Here is a 21,899-nt window from a genome sequence, read left to right on the forward strand (position 1 = left end):
ATACCATATAATATATGAATTCAAATATAAATAAAATATATTATACTATATAAATATTACAAAAAGCCAGATAGAAGGCAATATCACCAAAACAAAGCTTTATCTGTCTGAAAAAATGGTATAAATTAATTTAAAGCGGTAGTATACCGCTTTTTTTTACTTTTAACTACAGGTAAGCCTATAATAAGGCTTACCTGTAGGTACAATTAATATCTCCTAAACCGGCACAGTTTAGGAGATATTTACAGTGCATGCAGCCACTGACAAGTGCGGCGCATGCGCTCTGAACGTCCGGCGGACCTTCAGAGTTCCTTGCCGGGAATTGCCGGAAAATTACTTACGTCATCGCGGCTCCGGCCACTCACAGCGGTGTCAGTGTTGAGTTTACTAATGCTTTAAGTATTGTGTTGCTTGGCCAACTGATTGTCATTTAACTTTCACAGCACTAAAAGCTAAAAATTGCCTAATAATGAAGGAGTAAATACAGACGGGTAGTCATATGGTTAAAAGAGAAATGAACATTTTTTTTACCTTTGCACATCATTTGTATATAATTTCTCCATCATAAAAAGAACTAAAAATGTAAAAAAAACTTTTGTTATAATGTATGTAAGTATACTTCTATTTTCAAAGTAACCAGCAGGTGGAGCCCTAGTTTTCTCTTCACATGTTTACTTGTGTGTTGTGAGCGAAACAAATATTTTTCATAAATATGAATATATAATATTGAGTATTATACACGGTATATATTGCATATATGATATTTAAATATATATATATTTTTTTTTAATTATGGCCAACATAGAGTTTTGGGGTTTTCCAGATTCAAGAATGTCTTAAATATTATTATGCTTGTGCGCACATATCATGCAAATCTTAAATTCAAACTTGGAGCTCATCCCACAGTTCAAAGAAGTTGTCTTAGCAACCTATTGAAAGTTTTGCACATTGTGTTGTGGGGGTGGGGGAGTGCACCTGAGCTCCATGTTTCAGCAAAATCAGGATTTGCATATTGTATTGGTCACAATTCAGGTATACAGAGGATGAAAAGCCCCTGCTATATACCAGTATCTTGTGGTGCCTGCTTCATATACGCCACTTGGTACTACACTGCCATTTACCAGAGTAAGAAATTGTCATTACAACATATAGGAATTTTTATGGATTTTGGTATCCTGGCATATTTTGTCATTGGTTAACCCAAAATCCTCCATGCAAACAGCTAAATACACAAATTTAATAAATAAAAACTGATAGAGCTGTTAAAGCATTTGTAACACTGACAACATGGTCCAGGGTCTATCTCCAGACTACCCTGCAGTATGGTCCAATATCTACTTCAGTCTTTGATTGGACCATGGAGGTGCAGCAATACACTGATTAGATCATCCCTCTACTCTTATCTCCTGTAAGCATGTTCACAGACATAGCATGGAAAGCATCAGACCTTCCTGTCTGATAAAATGATGTCACTCTTCACAAACCTAAAATCATTTCTTTGTATACTTTAATATAATATATATATATATATATTTTTTTTTTTTTATTGATAACTGGATTACACTGCCTGGAATTTAGTTTTAAATATCACACATTGTCTATGTTAATTTTATCTTGTTCTGGAAAATAACCAGAATGTGGAAAGCCCTGAAAATCTGCCCTGTGAACAAACTATTGTATTTTAAAGGACATATGAACCCCAAAACAAACATTTCATATATTGCAGCTTAGCGATCCCTAGATGTGTTGGCTGCATTTGTTTTCATTTTTCAGGCAGGGACATTTGCCAGGTGTCCTTGTCACTTCATGTGAGCTGAAATGAAAGCAGAAACAATGTTATCTCCTGCAAACTACTAATCCTTCCATTCCCCATGTAATATTGATGAAGAAAATAATATATGTTTAAAGTCCAGCCTAAGTGACAACCACCCTAGGACAAGAAGAACGTTATTAGCAGTGGCGGCTGGTGAATGAAAATTTTTCGGGGGGGGGGGGGGGGGGCGGCAAAACCAACACCCCCCCCCCTTCCGGTGGGCTGGCCAGCCAGCAGTCAAATCTACCACCCCCCTCGCCAGGATCCTTACCTCCTTCTTCCCTGTGCGGCTGTGAGTCTCCTTCGGCCGTACATCTCCTCCCTCTTCCTGGCCAATGGTCAGTAAAATCACTTCTCTTTCCAGCCAACCAGGGAGGGGTCTCACGACCCGCTTCCTGATTGGCTGGGAGGAAAATCAGTCTGATAATAGTGAACATTCATTCGCTATTGCCATACAACTGGGTTGGCTCAGGGCGCAGTCCTCTGCGCCCGGAGCCCACTCTTTTTTGAAGGCTATTAGAGCCTCTGGCTTAAAAAAAAAATCCCCTATTGGAATCCATGCGTCCGGCGCCCTGCATGTAGATTAGGGGGCCGGACGCATGGACCCCCTGCGCCCCCAATGGATGGGCCACCACTGGTTATCAGGTGAAAATCAAGAGAAAAAAAACCCTAAAAAAAAGAAAACTACCGCAGTCACCTCATCTAAAGACTGGTATTGTGCAATGTATGTAAATATTGTTTTAGGATTAGATATGTGTTGATGTTGTTGTTGGTGTTAGATATGTTGTTGACCAGTAAAAATTGTACACACGTGTCCAACCATAATCTGTGCATGCATGTTCCACAATAAACCATGCAGACAGGTCCAGCCATAATCCTTGCATGCATGTTCAACAATAAACCATGGACACGTGTCCTACCATAATCTGTGCATGTATGTCTGACCATGGGGAAGTTCCAAGTTAAGGTCATGCTCCTCTTCCCATCAGAACTACATTAGTAATTGTTTTCGGTGGCTTTCCATTAGCTTTTAACCTCATCTTTTAAGTTTTAATTTGTTTCCCAGTTTCAGACAGCCAAATCATTGAAATATCACGTTTTTAAGAGCATTCCAGACATTTCCGACAAAGTAGTTACCTGGAGGCTTTAGCCCCGTACACACGGGTAGAAATTCAGCCGGGAAATTTCGTCCGACGACTGATCTGCCGATTTTCGGCTTGTTAATATGGTGCTTCCGACAACCGACTTTTCGGCCAAAAAAATCCTGGTGTGCAGGCTATATAATTTTTGTCGACCGTCAAAACACGAAAAAAAATTTTATAGCCTGCACACCAGGATTTTTTTGGCCAAAAAGTCGGAGTCGGTTGTCGGAAGCATCATACTAACAAGCCGAAAATCAGCAGATCGGTCGTCGGACGAAAATTCCCTGCCGATTTTCGACACGTGTGTACGAGGCTTTAGTGATTTGCCACAATAGGCAAACCTCCTCTGCCTAGTGAAGAAGGATTGCAGACCTGGGCACTCTGATAAAAGGAACTTACCAATAAAAATGCATGGAGGATTGGAAAGCCGGCAAGAGATTGCCATCTATACGTGAAATCAGTTTTAGGTGGCCTGATGTGTTACCAGCCAACTCCACCCAAAACTGATAACCTTTGAGGAGTGCAGCATTGGTTTTTCCAAGCCAAATTAAAACTTTTTACAATGCTGCCACAATAATTAAAAAAAAAAAAATTACTGTCAGGATCCTGAATAATCATCCATAATGTAGAAATAAATAAGTGATTTTGGAGTACAGCAGAAGGTGGCCCTTTCACAATGGCATTAAAATTGTGATTAGACAAATACTACTACAGGAAACAAGTACCAATGTAGACCTAAGAAAACACACTTCAACCCAAAGGTGCTGTCCCAGATATGAAATATCAATTTTGGGTGGAATGTGCATTTAGGTTTATTGATTAGATCGTGCTCATTGTTTCAAAGTCTTTATATTCTCTAAAGTTCTATGTTGTGATGAAGACAAATTAGTTAGAATGAAAACTTTTTGAAACACATAAGACAGCTGTGCAGCCCAGTATAGTGTATTGCAATTGCTGATGTTGTGAAATCTGTCTCCTCCCATGTAACTGTCATGGGGAAGTTCTAACATTAGCTCATGTTCCCCTCCCTCCAAGGCAAACTTTAAAACAGTTGCAGTTTGAGATGTTCACATTAAAGCTGAAAGGTTTTCCACAAAGTGATCATTGGTACCACAGTTGTATACCATTCTGTAGAAGGAGGCATCCGTCATCGAGGAGGCTTACCGGTCCTGTCCCAAGATGCTCGGTGTGGACTCAATGAGGTAGGTCAACGCTTGTTCATCATAGTTGGTTTTTTTTGTTCCCACCTATGACTTTTTTTTCTTTTTTTTTTAATGCAAAGATGAAAGTCCCAAAATCTAAGTGCACTTTAAAAAATTTAATTGTAGAAATAAAGAATAATAAAAGTGGAAATTATTTGCCTTGTTAACATTTAAGAACTGTAGTTGCGAATATCACTTATGTATATATAAACGTTCTTTTAGTAAGGACATGGGGATAATGATAGTGATAAGCATACATGGGAACTGTCAGGATTTACTTCTAGGTGTAAGGTATAGGGAAATTTACACCTTGATCTTTGTGCAATTTTTTGCTGTTACCACTATCCATTTATTATACTATACTGATGTAGATAGATGTATAATCTCCTAGGTTTTATATATATATATATATATATATATATATATATATGTATGTATATATATATATATATATATATATATATATATACACATATACATAAATATATATATATATATATACACATATATATACATATATATATATACACATATATATATATATATATATATACACATACATATATATACACATACATATATACACACATATATATATACACATACATATATATATATACACATACATACATATATATATATATATATATATATATATATATATATACACTGCCCGGCCAAAATAAAGTCACCACCAAAAAAAAAAAAAAAAAAAGGTCACACACTCTAATATTTTGTTGGACCGCCTTTAGCTTTGATTACAGCACGCATTCACTGTGGCATTGTTTCGATAAGCTTCAGCAATTTCACAAGATTTATTTCCCTCCAGTGTTGCAATATTTTTCACCAAATGATGGGAGAATCGGACCACTGCACAAACCCTTCTCCAGCACATCCCAACGATTCTCATTTGGGTTGAGTTCTGGACTCTGTGGTGGCCGATCCATGTGTGAAAATTATGTCTCATGCTCCCTGAACCACTCTTTCATAATTTGAGCCCAATTAATCCTGGCATTGTCATCTTGGAATATGCCCGTGCCATCAGGGAAGAAAAAATCCACTGATGGAATGACCTGGTCATTCAGTAAAATTCAGGTAGTCAGCTGACCTCACTCTTTGGGCACATGCAGTAATATCCAATAGGAGAGTTACTGCCTGCTTAGTTTAGTTAGTCGCTTAGTTCATTCCAGGTGGCAACTTTGTTTTTTGGTTGGGCAGTGTATATAATCCAGTTCACTGTCATGTCCCAGACCACATGATAGGTTATACAGCAGGAGTTATATTTTTTTTAGTTTTTTTTTTAGGTGAAAATAAAGCAAAAAAGTTTTTTTTTTTCGGAAACACTTTTTAAATTAGTCAATAAATGCATATTATTTTTAGTACTATTGTGCACTGAAAATAAAAATATATTTATTTTAAAATATTATTTCAGTATTTATATATATATATATATATATATATATATATATAATTATATTATTAATACATAATATAATTATATTATATTAGTATAGTACATTATTATTATATTATATATATATATATATATATACATTATAAATAAATAATAATAATAGTGTCTACAAGAAGTCTCTGCATTCATTTCCATTGAGCCTTGAGCCGTACTGGTACTGTATGGGAATGTCAGTCTCAGTAACTTCAGCAGCAATTCTTCCTTCTAGAGTTTCTGGTCCCAAATTCCCATGGAGTCTCACTCCTTCTGCTGTATGCTCTATTATAGGGCAGCACAGTGGTGTAGTGGTTAGCAATTTCGCCTAGCAGCACAAGGGTCGCTGAGTCAGATCCCAACCACGACACTACCTGCCTGGAGTCTGCATGTTCTCCCTGTGCCTGGGTGGGTTTCCTCCAGGTACTCCGGTTTCCTCCCACACTCCAAAGACATGCTGGTAGGTTTATTGGCTCCTGTCTAAATTGGCCCGTGTATGTATGAGGGTATGGACTGATGTGCTTAAAATGTATACGTAAAGCACTGTGTAAATTGATGGCACTATATAAGCACCTGAAATAAATAAAAATTATGTAAAATGAACAGAATATTCAAAAGGGTGAGTGAAACCCTCATGTGATGATTTCTGGATGCTGGGCACTGGTGATAAGATCTCTCCCCTGTTATTTCTGAGAGATACTGGTGGGTGATTTAGGATATCAGCATTAGGCGGACTGACCCTTTACTTCCTAATAACAACAATCCTTGATCGTAGGTTCCAGAAAATTTCAGCCTTTTTTTTTTTTGGAGAATTTCAGCCTTTTTTTTCACCAGTATCAGTTTTAAGAATACTTGTTTTAGTAAATATTCTCTTTATCTAAAAAACTATTAGCTGGAAACAAATAAGCCTGCAATGCTGTGCTTCCAGTCTACATTGGGTAACACTGACAATATGCTCACTTTTCCCTTGGAGCTATCAAATTGTACAAAAGCTTTGAGGATAGGTTATGAGGAAAGCTCCCACCAATTGTGACCACAACTTCAAGTTTTGTCATATTAACTTCATACAACTCCGTATTGATGAAAGGAGTATGGTTCTTGCACCTGTCTTGTAATAATTGCTCTTTGTACAGTATTTATTTTAAACAGATAACACAGCTTTAGTCATTAATCATTCCTAATTTATTGATTTTCAAACAAAGACAAATTGTGTTTGGGTTGGGGAGGATAGGAAAGTATTTGGCTAAAAAGCCAACTGATATATGGCAGCATGCTTTGTACTGCTCCACAGAAAACAATATAATGTGAGTTATGCCCCCATCTGCTATATTCTTCTTCCAATCAAACTTTGGGCAGATGTGAAAACCTTAATATACAAGTAAAATTGTTCAGTTACTGAATGTCCTTTATCCTTTGTATTATTCTGTTGTTTACTAGAGCACCCTAAATGCATTAACTGCTTTTGCTATTCAGTAAAATGAAGAATGGTAAATCATTGGTGGGAAGCCCAAAATGTAGACATTAATATTAAATAAAAAATTAAGCTAAATTAGTAGTGGGTTAAATAGCTAAAGCCATGCACAGGCAGATCCATTCCCCCAACACTCCATTATCTTGGTGGCTTGTGCCCCCAAATTGCAATTGTGGGTGATCACACAAGCAGGCCAAATGAAATCCTATACACACTTTGATGTGACCCTAGTATAGTGGTGTTTATGTTAGCATCTAAAATAAGAGCGCCCCCCTCCTATCATTTGGTCATTTATTAGTAGGGAAAGTCTAACATGAACAGAAATCATGCCATTTAGCGTCAATTAATTTGGTGTGTCTTATGGGCCATACACACTATAAGATTTTCTGAAGACTTTTTCCTTTAGATTTACCAAAAACAGATAATATGAGGTCAAACCTAAACACTTTCAATTTGTATGCAATCTGGCAGGCCCTTGCACTACATAGAAAAGGTAAATCTGAAGGAAAAAGTCTTCAGAAAATCTTATAGTGTGTATGGCCCTTTAGTGGTCGAAGTCAAGTCAGTAGGTTTTACTACCATCCCCTAGCTGATGGGAGTTTAGAGTCCAGCACCTCGCTCAGCAGTTAAATCTAAACCTAGTTTGTTGAATGCACAGAACTGGTACTCTGTTTCTAAAATAAAATAGATGCTTACAAATATATATGAAAGTTGCATGTTGGCACGTTTGTATCGTACATACTTGAGTACCAGCAATGAAATATACTGTATATTTTACCATTAAATAAACTCAGATCAAGCTTACAAGACCTCTAAAAAAAAGGTTTATATTCATGAACCAAAATTGATTAGATAAGCCTAGAATGAGTGCTGGGAATTTTTTTTCTATTGTAAATGACCTCCCTTGCTTCATAGTAGACGTATGCAAGTACCTTTAACATGGCTTTTAGCCAATTCATTGATAACTGTTAACTGTAAACATTTGTTGGTTGTGTGCTTCAGTGTCTATTGCCATCAAAGTGCCGACAAAAAAATTTCTTGGTGCTTATAGCAACTAGTAAGTAGCTTTCAAATCACGAATTGCAGGACTTAAAATGTTTAAAATCCAGTTGGTTGTTATATGCAAGAAGAAATGAGCTGATCTCTGGCTGAAATCAAATGTGATAATATTCAATGCTATGTTCATGCATAATTCACCTTTATGATAAATGAAGAATGTGGAATCATAAATGAATTACCTATCTTGTTCCCTTAAACATGCTTTAAAAATAGAAGAGGCTTAGAATTAGGTCTTCGCTGTAAAATGACCACAGATATAACATGCAAACTGGATTTACAGTCGAGTTTTCCTAACAGCTCTTAAATGGGGTATGTGTATGTATCTTTTTCAACACAGGTACAAACTGAGATCACTTTTAGGACTTGTCTTTGGTTTCTACATGGAAGAAACCGAACCTAAATTTCCCAAATGCAAAGAATTGCAGATTCACTAGATTATCAATTTATTGATATTCCAGTTATTGGCAGCTACTGGAGAATCACTCAATGGCTTAACCCATTGCAGACCCAAAATCTCACTTCCGATCCATTCCTAAAAATGCATACAAAAATGCAGCAGCAAAAGTTAGACTTTGTAATGATGCTTAAGGCTGTGAACACTGGTATAAGGATCATGTTTTAGGGGATTCCAAAATGTATTAGAAGCCTTGGTATTTTAACCTGGACTTACCCTTTAAGAATGTTTTTAAGGAGTTTTATGGGTCTAGAATACCTAGGATATTTGTGCCTCAAATCAGCCATCTTTGGCACATACAATAAATGTTACCTATCTCTTATTGTACCATGTTGTGTTAAAATAGAGTTGCTTGCTGTGACTTCCGTAGCATTGCCCTTTCCCTGTTATGCAAATAGTGTCCCCTGGGACAGTGACACACAGAGAAAGAGAGCCATTGTGGGTGAGTGGAATATTACTTCTTAAGATCATGAGTAAGGAGGCGTAATAAATGACGCATTGGTCTAGTTTTACCAAAGTGACACTGTTTCTGACTATAGAAGTATATGTTGGACCAACAAAGCACACACATAAGCAGTTACTGGTAATGGCGCCCTAAAGGTTTGAGAACCAAACAAAAGATGCTGACATTTATAAAGTATAAGTATTCTGAGAAAGAGGAAACTAAACAACAAGGCTCAGCAGAGAATGACCACAAAGCCATAAGGTCTGTGGAACACTAGGACTTTCTACGAGTTCCATCTTAGTTGGACAAGGACCTTTTTTATTAAGCTTCTGAACTATAACATTTCTTAGTAGCCACAAGGCAATCAATAACAAAAAAAAAGTTTTAATTGAATTGGTTTTTGTCATTTACTACAAAGTTTATACTGTAAATACAGGCGGATTTATTTGGCAAAAAGAAAGAAAGCATGGATATTTCCATTCAGGAGCAAACTAGCTGCTGACAAGACTTGTGCTTGTAGCACAAACCTGAAGAAACATCCAGAGGTTCAGTTCACTTCTAGCTTGTTCATACTCTTTTCAATCAATCCCTGATGAAGGGGGCATTTTTGGAACACCAAAACGTGTAGTATTTTCTCCCTGACATATCTGGACCTTTTAGCAGTGGTGTGGCACTTCAATTTACTCTACTCTACAAGCCAAACAGACTATGGAGATCCTCTAGGGCAGGGATATGCAAACTGTGGCCCTCCAGCTGTTGCAAAACTACAAGTCCCATTATGCCTCTGCCTCTGGGTGTCATGCTTGTGGCTGTCAGAGTCTTGCTATGCCTCATGGGACTTGTAGTTCTGCAACATCTGGAGGGTCACAGTTTGCATATCCCTGCTCTAGGGTGTAGAAGCCACGTCCCCAGGAAATGGATTACATCAAAATTTTAAGATAGCAATACAAATAAAATAAATGTATAGGTCCACCACTATTTTTCCACTTTCCTCAACTCAGTAAAGAGGCAGACCTAGTAGCAGACCTAAAAATTACCTTACATCCTTTGAGCTTGCCTCTTCTTGCATGAATCAGGGCCCCCCTTATGCGACTTTGTGTCTAAGGACTTTCCCATTTGCCAAAGCCTCACTATAGGTCATCAAAAACCACTTTGTATGAAGCAGTAACTCTTCTGGTTCTATAACTACAGATTTTGTGGGTGATACAGCCAGTGGCAGCCACAGTTGAGCCAGTATACCCATTTTTCAAATATTATCTAAAGACTGGAAAATATACATTTAACACCTCCTCTGGAGCCCACATGACCACGTCTTCCTAGCTAAATAAACGACAGCCCCCTCTCTCCACTGAAGTGTTCTTTTTTTTTTGGTCATGCTCCAGGCCACCTGTGGATTGCAGTTGGTAAGTACTTTGGTCGCTGGAAGTATACCCCCCCCCCCCGACGAACCTACCCCTCTATGTTCAGCCTCTCAGAGTTGGAAGACCTTGAATGTTGGATGGTAAACCCTCCTGAAACTGGGTGCCCTTTGTGCCCAGCTGTGGGCAATATTATTAAACAGCACAAGTATTCTACAGCTGTGGTATTAGTAAGCTCTGCAATGTCACCAGTGGGGTTTTTCCTGTTTTGTATAGGCAGCGTGCCGCACTTCTCTCCTGGCTTTGTCTTCAGTCTGAGAGTGGTGGTGGATGATGTTACAGGGGGCAGGGAGACGTGGCGGCGCGGGGTAGTGACCACCAGTCACCAAGCAGCAGCTTAAACAGTCTTAGAGGCGGCAGAGGAACTGCTTTCTCTCCTCTCTCTGCAGTCCTGCCAGTTTTTTCTTAAAAACTTGTTGCTGTTTGCTCCCCTGCTGTTCTGAGGTTAGACAGTCTGACTGGTTTTTGTCTCAGATTCTGTGTCTCCTGCCTGACTCTGGAAGGGCTGCCTGGCCTCACCTGCTGCTGCTTCTTAAGTAAGTAGAATGGTCTAAAAGGGACAGGGTACCGTTTTTTTTCTTAGTGAGAGAATTATGATTTTTTTCCATATTTCTTTTTTGCATGAGCTCACCCCACCTGCCAGTGGCATGGAAGACTAGCAAAAGTAGGAAGGGGCAGCGTGGGACATATTTTTAAAAAAGTGCTCAAGGAATGCAAAGTATGGTGTTTTGCATTATTTTAGAAGCAGTAGCACTAAACGCAAACACTGCAGAAAACATAAGACCCGCCACTGGTCATCTCCCGACCAGGACAATCTGCATTTCTCAGATTCCCGCACAGGGCGGCTTTCATGCTCCTCAAGCAGCTCACGTGGCAATGGCTCACATGTGTTTAAACCAGGGCAATAAAAAAAAGGCCTTGCCCAGCCGTGGATGCATGTTGGACCTGCATGTAGTCTGCAGTGACAGGAAATGAATTTGCATGGATTGCCTCAAATGACAATGGATAAGGAAGAGGATGCTCAAATTTCAAAGCCTAGAGGCTGTAGCAGAAAGTATGCAGCAAATATCCATGCCACAGGCAAGACGCAGGCCCAACATCACGAAAAGCATGCAGATATTTCCAAATGAGAAAAAGGAAGGGCCTTCTTTTCCCATAATGATAGAGTTAAAAGCTCATTGATGAAGAATGAGAGAGATCTGATAAGAAGACCAAATTATAAGAAGACCAAATTACAAGCTTTATTTAATGAAGCTGGCTGATGCATGTTTAGGCAAAGCACTTCCAGGAGTGGATGGGGCCTGCCAGCATCTGGTGCGCAAGTGTTTTTGCCTTTCAATACCTTTAGGGATCCTATGTTTTGAAAAGTGGACTAGGTTCACATCAAATGCAGTCCAATGCGTTTTTATTCTGAATCAAAGATGCATAAACAGTGTTTACCATGGATTCCAATGGCCTACGCCACACCTGTGCAGTGTGTTCCAGTACAGTCAACTAAAGGAGAACATGTTGCATTTTTTCTGTATGGAACACATCTGTAATATGGCAAAATGCATTAAAAAACCACCCGAACACCTCAAAATGTGCATGCAGAAAGGCCCCTTCAATTTAGAGGTTGTGGTGAACTGGCCCGCAGACTTGCAAAAAACGATACTGTGGCAGGTGTTTCTGCCTGTTGACTAGCAACAGCGTTAACTATGATGTTTAAAGCATTAAGAAATGGCCTTTAATTCAAGTGGAACATGCAGGAGTGGGTATGGTTCTGACGGACTTGAACCTGGCTGCTGACTTTTGGCTGAGGCTTCAATAGACCTAGTTTTAGGGCTGGCACATTAAGTCACACTGATGAGAGCATTGTGATTGTGCCACAGGGGGGGTGGATGAAGCTTCCACACAAGCCCTTTGTAACATACTCCATAATAGGAGATCGTAGTTTGGCAAAAGGCTGGACGAAGTGAGTGACTGACAAAATTCAATGAAAGTACAGGTCTCTGTCTTTTTTTTTTTCAAGCTGCAGATGGGTGGAGGAGCCATTGAAAAATTGCTTTGTGCAGGCTGTAATCCATATGAGACCACCAAGGAAATACTTGTTTCCTTCATGGGACTTAGGCTTGGCTCTGAAAGCACCATTACAGGCATCCTTTGCTTAAATAGCTTCAATTTTATTGCGGTTTCCAGTGCTAAAACTAGTTCCTCTGACCGCAGTTGCTTCAGACAGAAGAATGTTGGAGATTGCAGCACTTTCCTGCAAAGATCCCTTTTGTGTCTTTTTACCAGAAATAGTGATAGTACTTCCATTTCCAAGTGGTATCCAGTTTCCAGGAAAACCTGGGAGCAGTCCCCCCTGAGCATTCACATGGAGTCACTGAGTACACAGCAGGAAGACTTCTGGTCCTTACACAAGTTGTTAACCATGTACATGGAAAGGTCAAAGACAAAAGAGGAAAAAGTGGACAATCTTTTCATTTCGCCATTAGGTTCTTGAGTCCTCTTCTATTGGTTTACCAGGGTGATTAGATTGGCATGCAGGAAGTAGGCATTTCTGCTCAGGAACAGGGGAAAGCTCTTTTGACTGGAGGGGTGGCAGCCTTTGGGGCAGTTATGCCAGCATTTCAGTGAAGGATAAATGAGAGATGGCTTGCCCTTCATTTGACTTTATAAGCTAGGCGTGCAGTCAGCAAGTTCTGCAAAGTTTGGGATGAGACATAGAAATTATTTTTGTCTTTGGTAGCTTTTCTTGGATTGTCAATGTTTCTTTTCATGAGTTCTCTCCCGTCCATTTATTCAGCTAGTTATATCCCATTGTGTGCTGATGTGAGGTAGGGCCAGGAATATGGAAAATTGTTATCAAATATTTACCGTAATTTTCCTTTCCTACCTATCCTCACGTCAGCACAGTTTTTGGTGCATTCCAAGATTTTTTACTAAATGGCTTTCCAAAGGAAAATATATTACACAAATGCTGAAAAAAAATCTTATAAACTGAGTTACAAAATCTGGAGCAAAGGAGATGGAAACAAAATTCTTGCTGTTGCTTATGACATTCCCTAGTTGTACATACCAACTTTTAGAAATTAAGTTTGTATACTCTCCCAAGTAGCCCAACATTGTAAGTGATTGCTCATGCTTTCCTTTTCCCGTCTTATTAGCATAACATAGCATAGCTTGGGTGCCTTTATATTTATGCCTAAGACTCGCTCGAAATAAAATTCCACGTGTATCATGTAGCTGTATCATAACTAGAGGTTTACCATCATGTCTATGACCAACTTAAACCAACTACTCAGCTTTCAGAAAACAGCCCTCTCCATATAGCACAATACTTTAGCTCAAGAATGTGTATTAAGCTTGTTAGGTGTCAATTAGTGTACAAGTAGGTAGCACAGCAGGAGAAATCAATCCAGTCAAAACAAATTGAATTCGTATCTGTTGACCAAGAGAATTAGACTGATTGCACCAGAATTTTCCATTTTGCAAGAATTCTGACTGTCCACGCAGCCTATTTCCTTGATTCCTATGCAGTTCCAAAGAAAGGATTACCTTCAATAGGTAAAAAGCTGGCTATACACAGAATGTTTTACTGTAATTATTTTTGGTCCATCTTTTTTTTGTATTCTCAAATCTAAGTACAAAAACATTGCTAAGAGATTATTCAATTTCTTCAATCATCTTCAAATCTTCTGAGAAATTAGCTTGTGGAAGGTGGAAGATGCAGGGATTAAAAAGTGTTTTTCCAAAAATGTAGAATTTTGTAATTGGATACACAGGAAACAAAAATTAAATATCAATGAAATACATATATTTCACCAAAACAAGCTTCTTCTGCCAGGAATCCTAATTAATTTGTAATGGTAATACTGATGTCGGATAATTAGGAACAGACAATAAAGACAAAATATTTTGATGTTCTGACTGAATTGTGCCATTCTGGGCAGTCAGGTAGTTTGGCCATTTTGATTTAATGGAATCCACTGATTAAGAGTACGGGGGTTCACCACATCAGACTTCCTTCTGAAGATGTTAAGGCCTGTACACACGATACGAATATTGAAAAGAAAATTTAGTCCGAAGTGCTTTCGACAGCCGATTACAAATTTTCGGACAACAAAAACTTGATGTGCAGGCTATAAAATGTTTATTGTACGTCAACACAACGTCCGATTTTCGCTTAATAAGTACAGTTTTCGTACGAAAAAAATCGTAAGAGCAAGACTAGGCATGCTCAGAAAGGAAAGAACACATAGAAAACAATTCAACACATGACCTCACTCCTGAAGTTGAATTCTGTCATACGGGAATTTTCGTATGAAAGTAACCCCTTCAATTTCGACATGAGACTAGCATGCAACAAAAAATGGACGACAGATCGTTCGATAATCTGATCGTGTGTACAAGGCTTTAGTTGTCTGGCTGTCTCTGGTTTCAGATGTAATGCTCACTATCACTGACCTTGAATGCATAGGAAGTGAGGGAAATTAGAACTCCTACTTTGCATGCTTTAGTTGGTCTATCAGGAAGTATTGAAGCCATTGGACAACAACAAAATGAATGAAAATACCATTTGCAGAAGGAGTCGCAAAATTTTTCTAGTGAGTGTAGAAAGCCTTATCCTGTAATAGCTCCTGATACATAACAGAAGACATGTAATGTAATAATCAATGAAGACATGTAATAAAATGTTCAATGTTTGCTTAACAATTTATATTTTTTTACTTCCCACAGATTTGACAATCTCGCCTTTAATTGCTCAGTAAGTACTTTAACTTTATTATATACTGTATTTTATATATGGTTGTTGTTATCAGTCTGTGAATCAATAAATAGGAGGGGGCATACTAAAACTGGAGTGTGCAAAATCTGGTGCAGATTTTATTGTCAAAGCTTAATTGAACAATCTGACGTTTGAAGCCGATTGGCTACTATGCACAGCTGCATCAGATTCTGAATGCTTCAGTTTTAGTAAATTTTCTCCCAAAAAAGTTTTCTCCTCCTGCTCTTTGACACTTTGCACATTGTTGGAGGCAGCTGAAACATGGCAGGCAGTGGCAAAGAACATACAGTTTGTATTATCTGCATGCTAAGACTTGTGGGCAAAGGAAGGATGGTGAGGAGTGAAAGAGGGCAAATACACCTTGGGCTGCTCTCATTTTAACAAAGGAAGGCTGTCAATTTAATGCCTCGTACACACTATGAGAAGATCGGAAGAATCAAAATTGCGTACGAGGCGCGATCGTTCGAGTGGCTGCACAAATTTTGCCATCTGATTCCGACTTTTCAAATGAAAATTTCCGAAGGGACAAACTCCAAAAGTTTTCTCGTAAGTGAACAATTGCCTTACACTGGAGCCAAATAGAGATTAGTATGCCCGAATCCCAAAATCAATACATACAACAGGAAAAACCCTCTGGGTGGGACTTTTAAGGGCAATGGGTAGACAAAGTATGAATTTCAAAAAAGTATAGGAAAATATAGGAAAAGAGAAAAAAAGGGAAAAAAAATCTCAAAAAATATGAAGTTTATTGCATGAAACATGTAAAAAAGATCACATGAATGCAGAGCGAACCTCCGGATTAGATAAAACAAAATGATGCGGTTACACAATGTCATACACAACACCTGATAAAAGAAAAGAGCATATTGTGAAAAACATAGATAGCTAAGACCCAACGCGTTTCGAAAATGGTGAGGTCAAATTCTTCCTGAGGGATCTACATGAGCATGGCTATGTACAGATGTCTAGAAAAATAATGATGAAACAATGTCATTATATCAGCATGATCAGAAATATATATCACAACAAGTTAACATAATAGACTACATAGAGAAAATGAATATAATTTCTTTCACACCTACAATCACAGATGCTCGTAAGTGAACAGAACTAACAATTTTTGTACAAGAAATATCAGATACGAAAGCCTGCGCATGATCAGAAACAACCAATAACAAAAAAAAAAGCCTTTACTTTACGAGAATTTTCATAAATTATTTCCATCCTCGGTTCCGACTTGCTGTGAAACATTGAGAAAAAACGGCCGATCGGTCGCCCGATTTTCTTATAGTGTGTACCCCAATTTATGGTTGTAAAGCTTTCTTTTGTATTACTCATGCTTAGGTAAAATAGCAATAAATATCCAGAAGACTATTCTGGAAAATGCGAATGAACTATCATGGCTTCTGATTCAACATTCCTTCTCAAAATCTATTAAAGATGTAAACATAGAGCATGTACTATGAAGCATGTATACCCAATTGCCCTTCTGTTGTAAGTAGTATCCCATTCACTGCCCATAGGGTGCTTGAATGCTATTCACTAAATAATGAATGTGAATGTTGGGTAAATTCAGATTCTCCAGTGATTGAATTGTTTCTTGACTGACCGAAATATAAGGTTCAGGACAATTCACATCTTCTAGCTCCAAGACTTCCATCCTAAGGCAATTGTCATACTTGCAGAGTTCTAGAAAGTTGCAGTACAACATGTAAGGTATTACAGGTAGTGGGCCCCAGAGGTTCCGAAGGTTGGAAATTTGAAAAATACTACTAGAAGTACTAGAAATAGGGGTATAGAGTACCCAACAAAGTACTTTTCAAAGTGCCTGCTGGTCTATGCCTGTTAAATATACTTGCTATGCCATGTTGGGACTGTTTTGCATTAGTATCTATGTCTTTTATTGTAGCCATTTTGGTGTATATGTAATATTTTATGTACTTACCTAAAAGGGATATTTGTATATCTAATACCACCACCGATTACTACAGTTTTCATTGTCATTGAACCTTGAAAACACACTCCTATACCTTGACAGATATTTCTGTGTGAATAATAAAGCACCAAGTTTCCAAACCAGATATGACAAATGATAAGTACCAAATTATAAGTACAGATCCTCCAACGTGAACACTTCCATAAGGTATTTGGCATTTAAAGGTTCAGTTCGTGCAAAGTCAATAATGAAAGTATTGTTAAAGCATGATGGGCTGAGTCAAACTCTGGTTTCTTATGTCTTGGAATTCCAAACAATGGGATCAGTCTTCCTAGGATTTAGGGTGTACCTGACCACCTATGTGTGTTTCAGCTCTTCCCTGTTGTATTCTTTACAATATCAAAAAGACACCTAGCTGAGAGGGCTGAAACCCATAGCAATCGCCATATCATGTGAGCAGATTGAGAAGATCAAGACTGGGTTTCTCACCATTAGAGTGCCCAAGTGATCTAAGAAACTATCCAATACTCTATTACTCCAGCATCCATCAAAATCTGAAATACTGGTTTTGGTTGAACCAACTTTTAAATTAAACTTACGCTTTGCGCAGGAGCTTAGACTTGACTTCCTTTTGTTTCCCTGCTACTCTGTTCTGTCACTAGGAGAAAAAGCCCTGTGTAAACACAAGCTAGTGGAGTTATAGCCTACACATGGCTATGGACTCCTCATGTGACCGGGCTGACTGGCCCAACACTGCCACATGGACTATGTCACATGCTCCTCCATACCCAAATGTACTAGATATTTCCTTTGGCTCTTTAGACTAAATGGATGGAAAGGTGTGTGTGTGTGCAAAATTATTGATATTATAATTAAAGCTATTCTGATTATATATTTTTTTACTGGCTTTTCTCTTCAGCAGTATCCAGATTTGATGCTTCAGGAATTTGAAGCTTTTCCTAAACATCTTAATGGCTTCCAACAGACCACCGAGCCTGATGCTCACATAGGTAAGGATTTATTCATCTTTTCAAAGGCATACATTAGGACTTACATTGCAATGTGTCAGCCATCAAAAAACGATGCAGATTCCAAAATGCAACATGACAGGCCTTTTGTTTTTTTAGTACAAAGCCTTCATGTGAATGAGAACTATAATAGAAGTTCTTACTGTTATCTTATTATGTCCATGCATTTCGCCTTTGCAGGAATATGCAGCAAAAGTCATGATAGTAGTTTGTGGTAAATTGGCGCAAGTGGAAGTTTCAGTGTGGGCTGGTCCTGGGGACCATGAGGGGAGAGGTAGGGGAAGGGAAAAAATCCAAGGGGGTCAGGGGATAGCTATCCACTGTAGCGGCTGCCGGCAGGGAGAGACAGAAGTGATCTCTGGGGGGGAGACAAGAGGGAAAAGCGCAGTGCCTTCTAAGTGCAACACATTTTAATATGGTGTAAAGAAGTAATACGCTCACATAGACTGGTGGGTTAAAGGTACATCATGAAGAAATTGATATTTCTAATCTGGGGCATCACTGGAGCAGAGGGTCCTGGTAGTGGAGGCAGGGGGTCCGGGTAATCCTGGGATCCTGACGTCACTTCCTGGCGGCGATGCGGGACACTTACACATCACCGCCAAGAAGTGCCGTCAGAATCCCAGGACACAGGAGGCTCTGCGTTCCACCAGCCAAGGCCGCCCCACCGCACACGGAGGAACTCCCCTCCCTCCACTACCAGGACCCTCTGCTCCAGTGATGCCCCAGATGAGAAATCTCAATTTTTTTCACAATGTGCCTTTAACCCACCTATCTATGTGAGTGTATTACTTCTTTACACCATATTAAAATGTGTTGCTGCACTTAGAAGGCGCTGCGCTTTTTCCCAAAAGCCATGATAGTGCATCTGGTGGAAACAAGGCCTTTAGTGTTTGAGTACTAACATCATGAGGATTTGTTAGTTAAATAAGAATGATATCTGGAAACAGCATACTATTGTCATGTGTAGCAAACTTTATTGATTCACATCCTGCATATGAACAGGCTTATTTAGAAAGCCATCAGGGTACAAGTGCTGAGTGTAGGGTGCTCAAATATCCCATCTCAGGGCACCAGAGATGGAAAGAGAGTCTTTTACACTGTGTAAGCTCAGACCAGGGTGACCTGAAGCTTACACGGAAAGACGAGGCTTCCTCTCTTCACTCGGGCAAGTGAATAGGCTGGAAGCGATAGCTCTGTTGAGAACTATACTATGCCTGCTACCTTTTCTAAAAGGTAGTAAATTGTTTTCTTGGTGTTAAACATAACAATAATATACTAGCTAATAAAATCTAAAAGACAATACTGTAAATAGCCAAACAAGAAGAGGACCCCTTTGGTGGGCCAAAGCTGAATTAACGCTGAACTCCAAGCAACCAGCTAAATACACAGATGAAATGCATATTGGGAAGCTGCTTTACCTGACAAAGGATTTGTATTTCTGTTTATTTAGCCCTGAAATTCACAGTCCTACCTGGCAGGGGAGAGGACTCAATCTTTTTCTGTTGCAGTTTCACTTTTAAGCCTCGTACACATGATCAGATTATTGAACGATCTTTCGTCAATTTTTTTATTGCATGCTAGTCTCATCTAGAAAGTGAAGAGTTTACTTTCCTACGATTCAAACTCATAAAAAACAAAAAAAAGGGTTTATATCAAACAAACCGTAAGTGCTATAAAGTGTCCATAATGCATAGAATGTGTCCATTAATAAATAATCTGTTGTGCAAAAATAGCAAAAATACAATAAATAAGTATATAATGCATAAAAAGTGACAACGTGCTGAATGTCCAATTCAAGGTGCATTTAGGGTTTGTTTGATATAAACCCTTTTTTTTGTTTTTTATGAGCACGTATCCGAATCATCTGTTATCTTTTATGTGCATTGATTTTATATATTTTTTATGCACTTTGTGCATGAATTTCTTTTTTCACTAAGCATGTTTCGCACACATATTTGATTCACCATAAGGTTTATGCACTTTAGATGTGTAAATATTAATTGGGATATATGTATGTTGCATCAAGATTATTTTTGGTTTAATTTCACTCGTATAATTTAAAGATACCCTTGTAATAGCGCCTGTCCACTATTTCACTTAAATAAATCGCATGATGTCTGCATTTTAGTGCAGCTCGGGGCTATGTTGCAGTGTGAATGGGACACATGGGAAAATTGTTTCCAGTGTGTCCTTGCGATGACAGACGTTTTACAATCCAGTAAAGTGCCTGTCACTGCACTATGTGTGAATTAGCCCTAAATGAGAGTCAAGACAAGAAGGTTAATATAGGAAATATAGAGATACATATACAAGGTGTATGCAAAAATACATGAATACTGCCTGAATTTAATTTATACTGTATAAAGATATACATACATTTATAGTTTTTACATGAAGATGGCTTGCCTGTGTCTTCTTACTTTGTTTTATATATATCTGACCTTACCTTACAACTACAAAGCTCTTCATATGCTTAAGGCACAAATACAAAGACCTTGTCATGACTTGAGAGGACATGCAAATGTCCCTCTAGAAAATTTGCAAGAGTGCTGTATGGAAAATTGTACCTGGCAGATAAATGACGCGGTAAAACAAAGGTACTAGTGTCTCCTACCTGCAACTGAACCCTGTCACTAACACTCCAGTTATCACTATCTCTGTGTGTGGCTATTATCTCATCCCCCTTTTCCTGGACAGGTGAAATAAACTTGAGGTAACCCGTTCATTGCTGGAGCCTACATTCTCTTTCAAGATATATGCAGCCTCAGTTTGCACATATCTCTGGTTTTAAGCTAGGTCAATTGAGTTTTAGGTTCCCCTAACCACAAAGAAACTCTAAACCTCCCTGGCGGTATTCCCGAGTGTGGCTCGGGGTTAACTTTCAGTACCAAAAGCGGTAGCCCCGAGCCACACTTGGGATTACCCCAGAATCTTACTCACCTTGTCTGCGATCCCCTGCCGTCCTCCCCGGCGTCCTCACACTCTCTCCCCGCTCTGTGCATGGCCGATGCCGGCACTTGCCTTCCGGTTCCCTTGCCTGCGATCCCCGCCGTCCTCCCCGGCATCCTCATACTCTCTCCCCGTTCTGTGCATTGTTGATGCCGACACTTGCCTTCCGGTTCCCTTCCCTGCGATCCCCTGCCGTCCTCCCCGGCATCCTCACACTCTCTCTACGCTCTGTGCATGACCAATGTCGGCACTTGCCTTCCTGTTTCCTTCCCTGTGAGCGTTGCGACGCAGAGGGGTGGAACCGGCAGCAAATTCAAAAGTGTAAATACACTAAATGATATGATACAAAGTTGTGATCCTAACGGATTACACTGTATCATGCCATTTCACCACAGGATTTCACCTGGTGACTTTTCCAGTGATTTGTGTCTGGAAAATAGAGAACGACCATGGCGTCCAAAAAGCGTTATTTTTGCACAAAAGCGCTTTTAGACGAACTGGAAAACAGTGACAGGGAAACAGAGTTACTTGAAGAACTGAGCGATTATCAATTCGTGGGAAAATTTGTCATCAGGTACGGAAAGTGACGACAGCGACTATTCTGATGTCTCTTTCTGGCACATAGCTTGTGGAATTTGGGAAGTATATCAAACGATTCTTCAGAATTTCCAACGGAGCTATGTGCCAGAAAGAGACATCAGAATCGTCGCTGTCGTCACTTTCCATACCTGATGACGAATTTTCCCACAAATAGCTATCGC

The 21,899-nt window shown here is 39.0% G+C and overlaps 1 protein-coding gene across 1 annotated transcript in view; it reads left to right on the forward strand.

Annotated features, from left to right (window-relative positions):
- The first annotated feature begins 4,011 nt into the window (after nt 1-4,011).
- The window catches only part of LOC309568946 (transcription factor Spi-B-like), a 37,084-nt gene continuing 19,196 nt past the window's right edge, over nt 4,012-21,899 (forward strand). The window contains exons 1-3 of the mRNA XM_082274712.1: nt 4,012-4,157; nt 15,174-15,201; nt 18,078-18,168. Of these exons, the coding sequence (XP_082130838.1) occupies nt 4,135-4,157; nt 15,174-15,201; nt 18,078-18,168 (142 nt within the window). The 5' untranslated portion in view covers nt 4,012-4,134. The remainder of the gene's footprint in view (nt 4,158-15,173; nt 15,202-18,077; nt 18,169-21,899) is intronic.

The sequence above is a fragment of the Pelophylax lessonae genome (assembly GCF_965119305.1).
Source record: "Pelophylax lessonae genome assembly, chromosome: 12".
Classification (NCBI taxonomy): domain Eukaryota; kingdom Metazoa; phylum Chordata; class Amphibia; order Anura; family Ranidae; genus Pelophylax; species Pelophylax lessonae.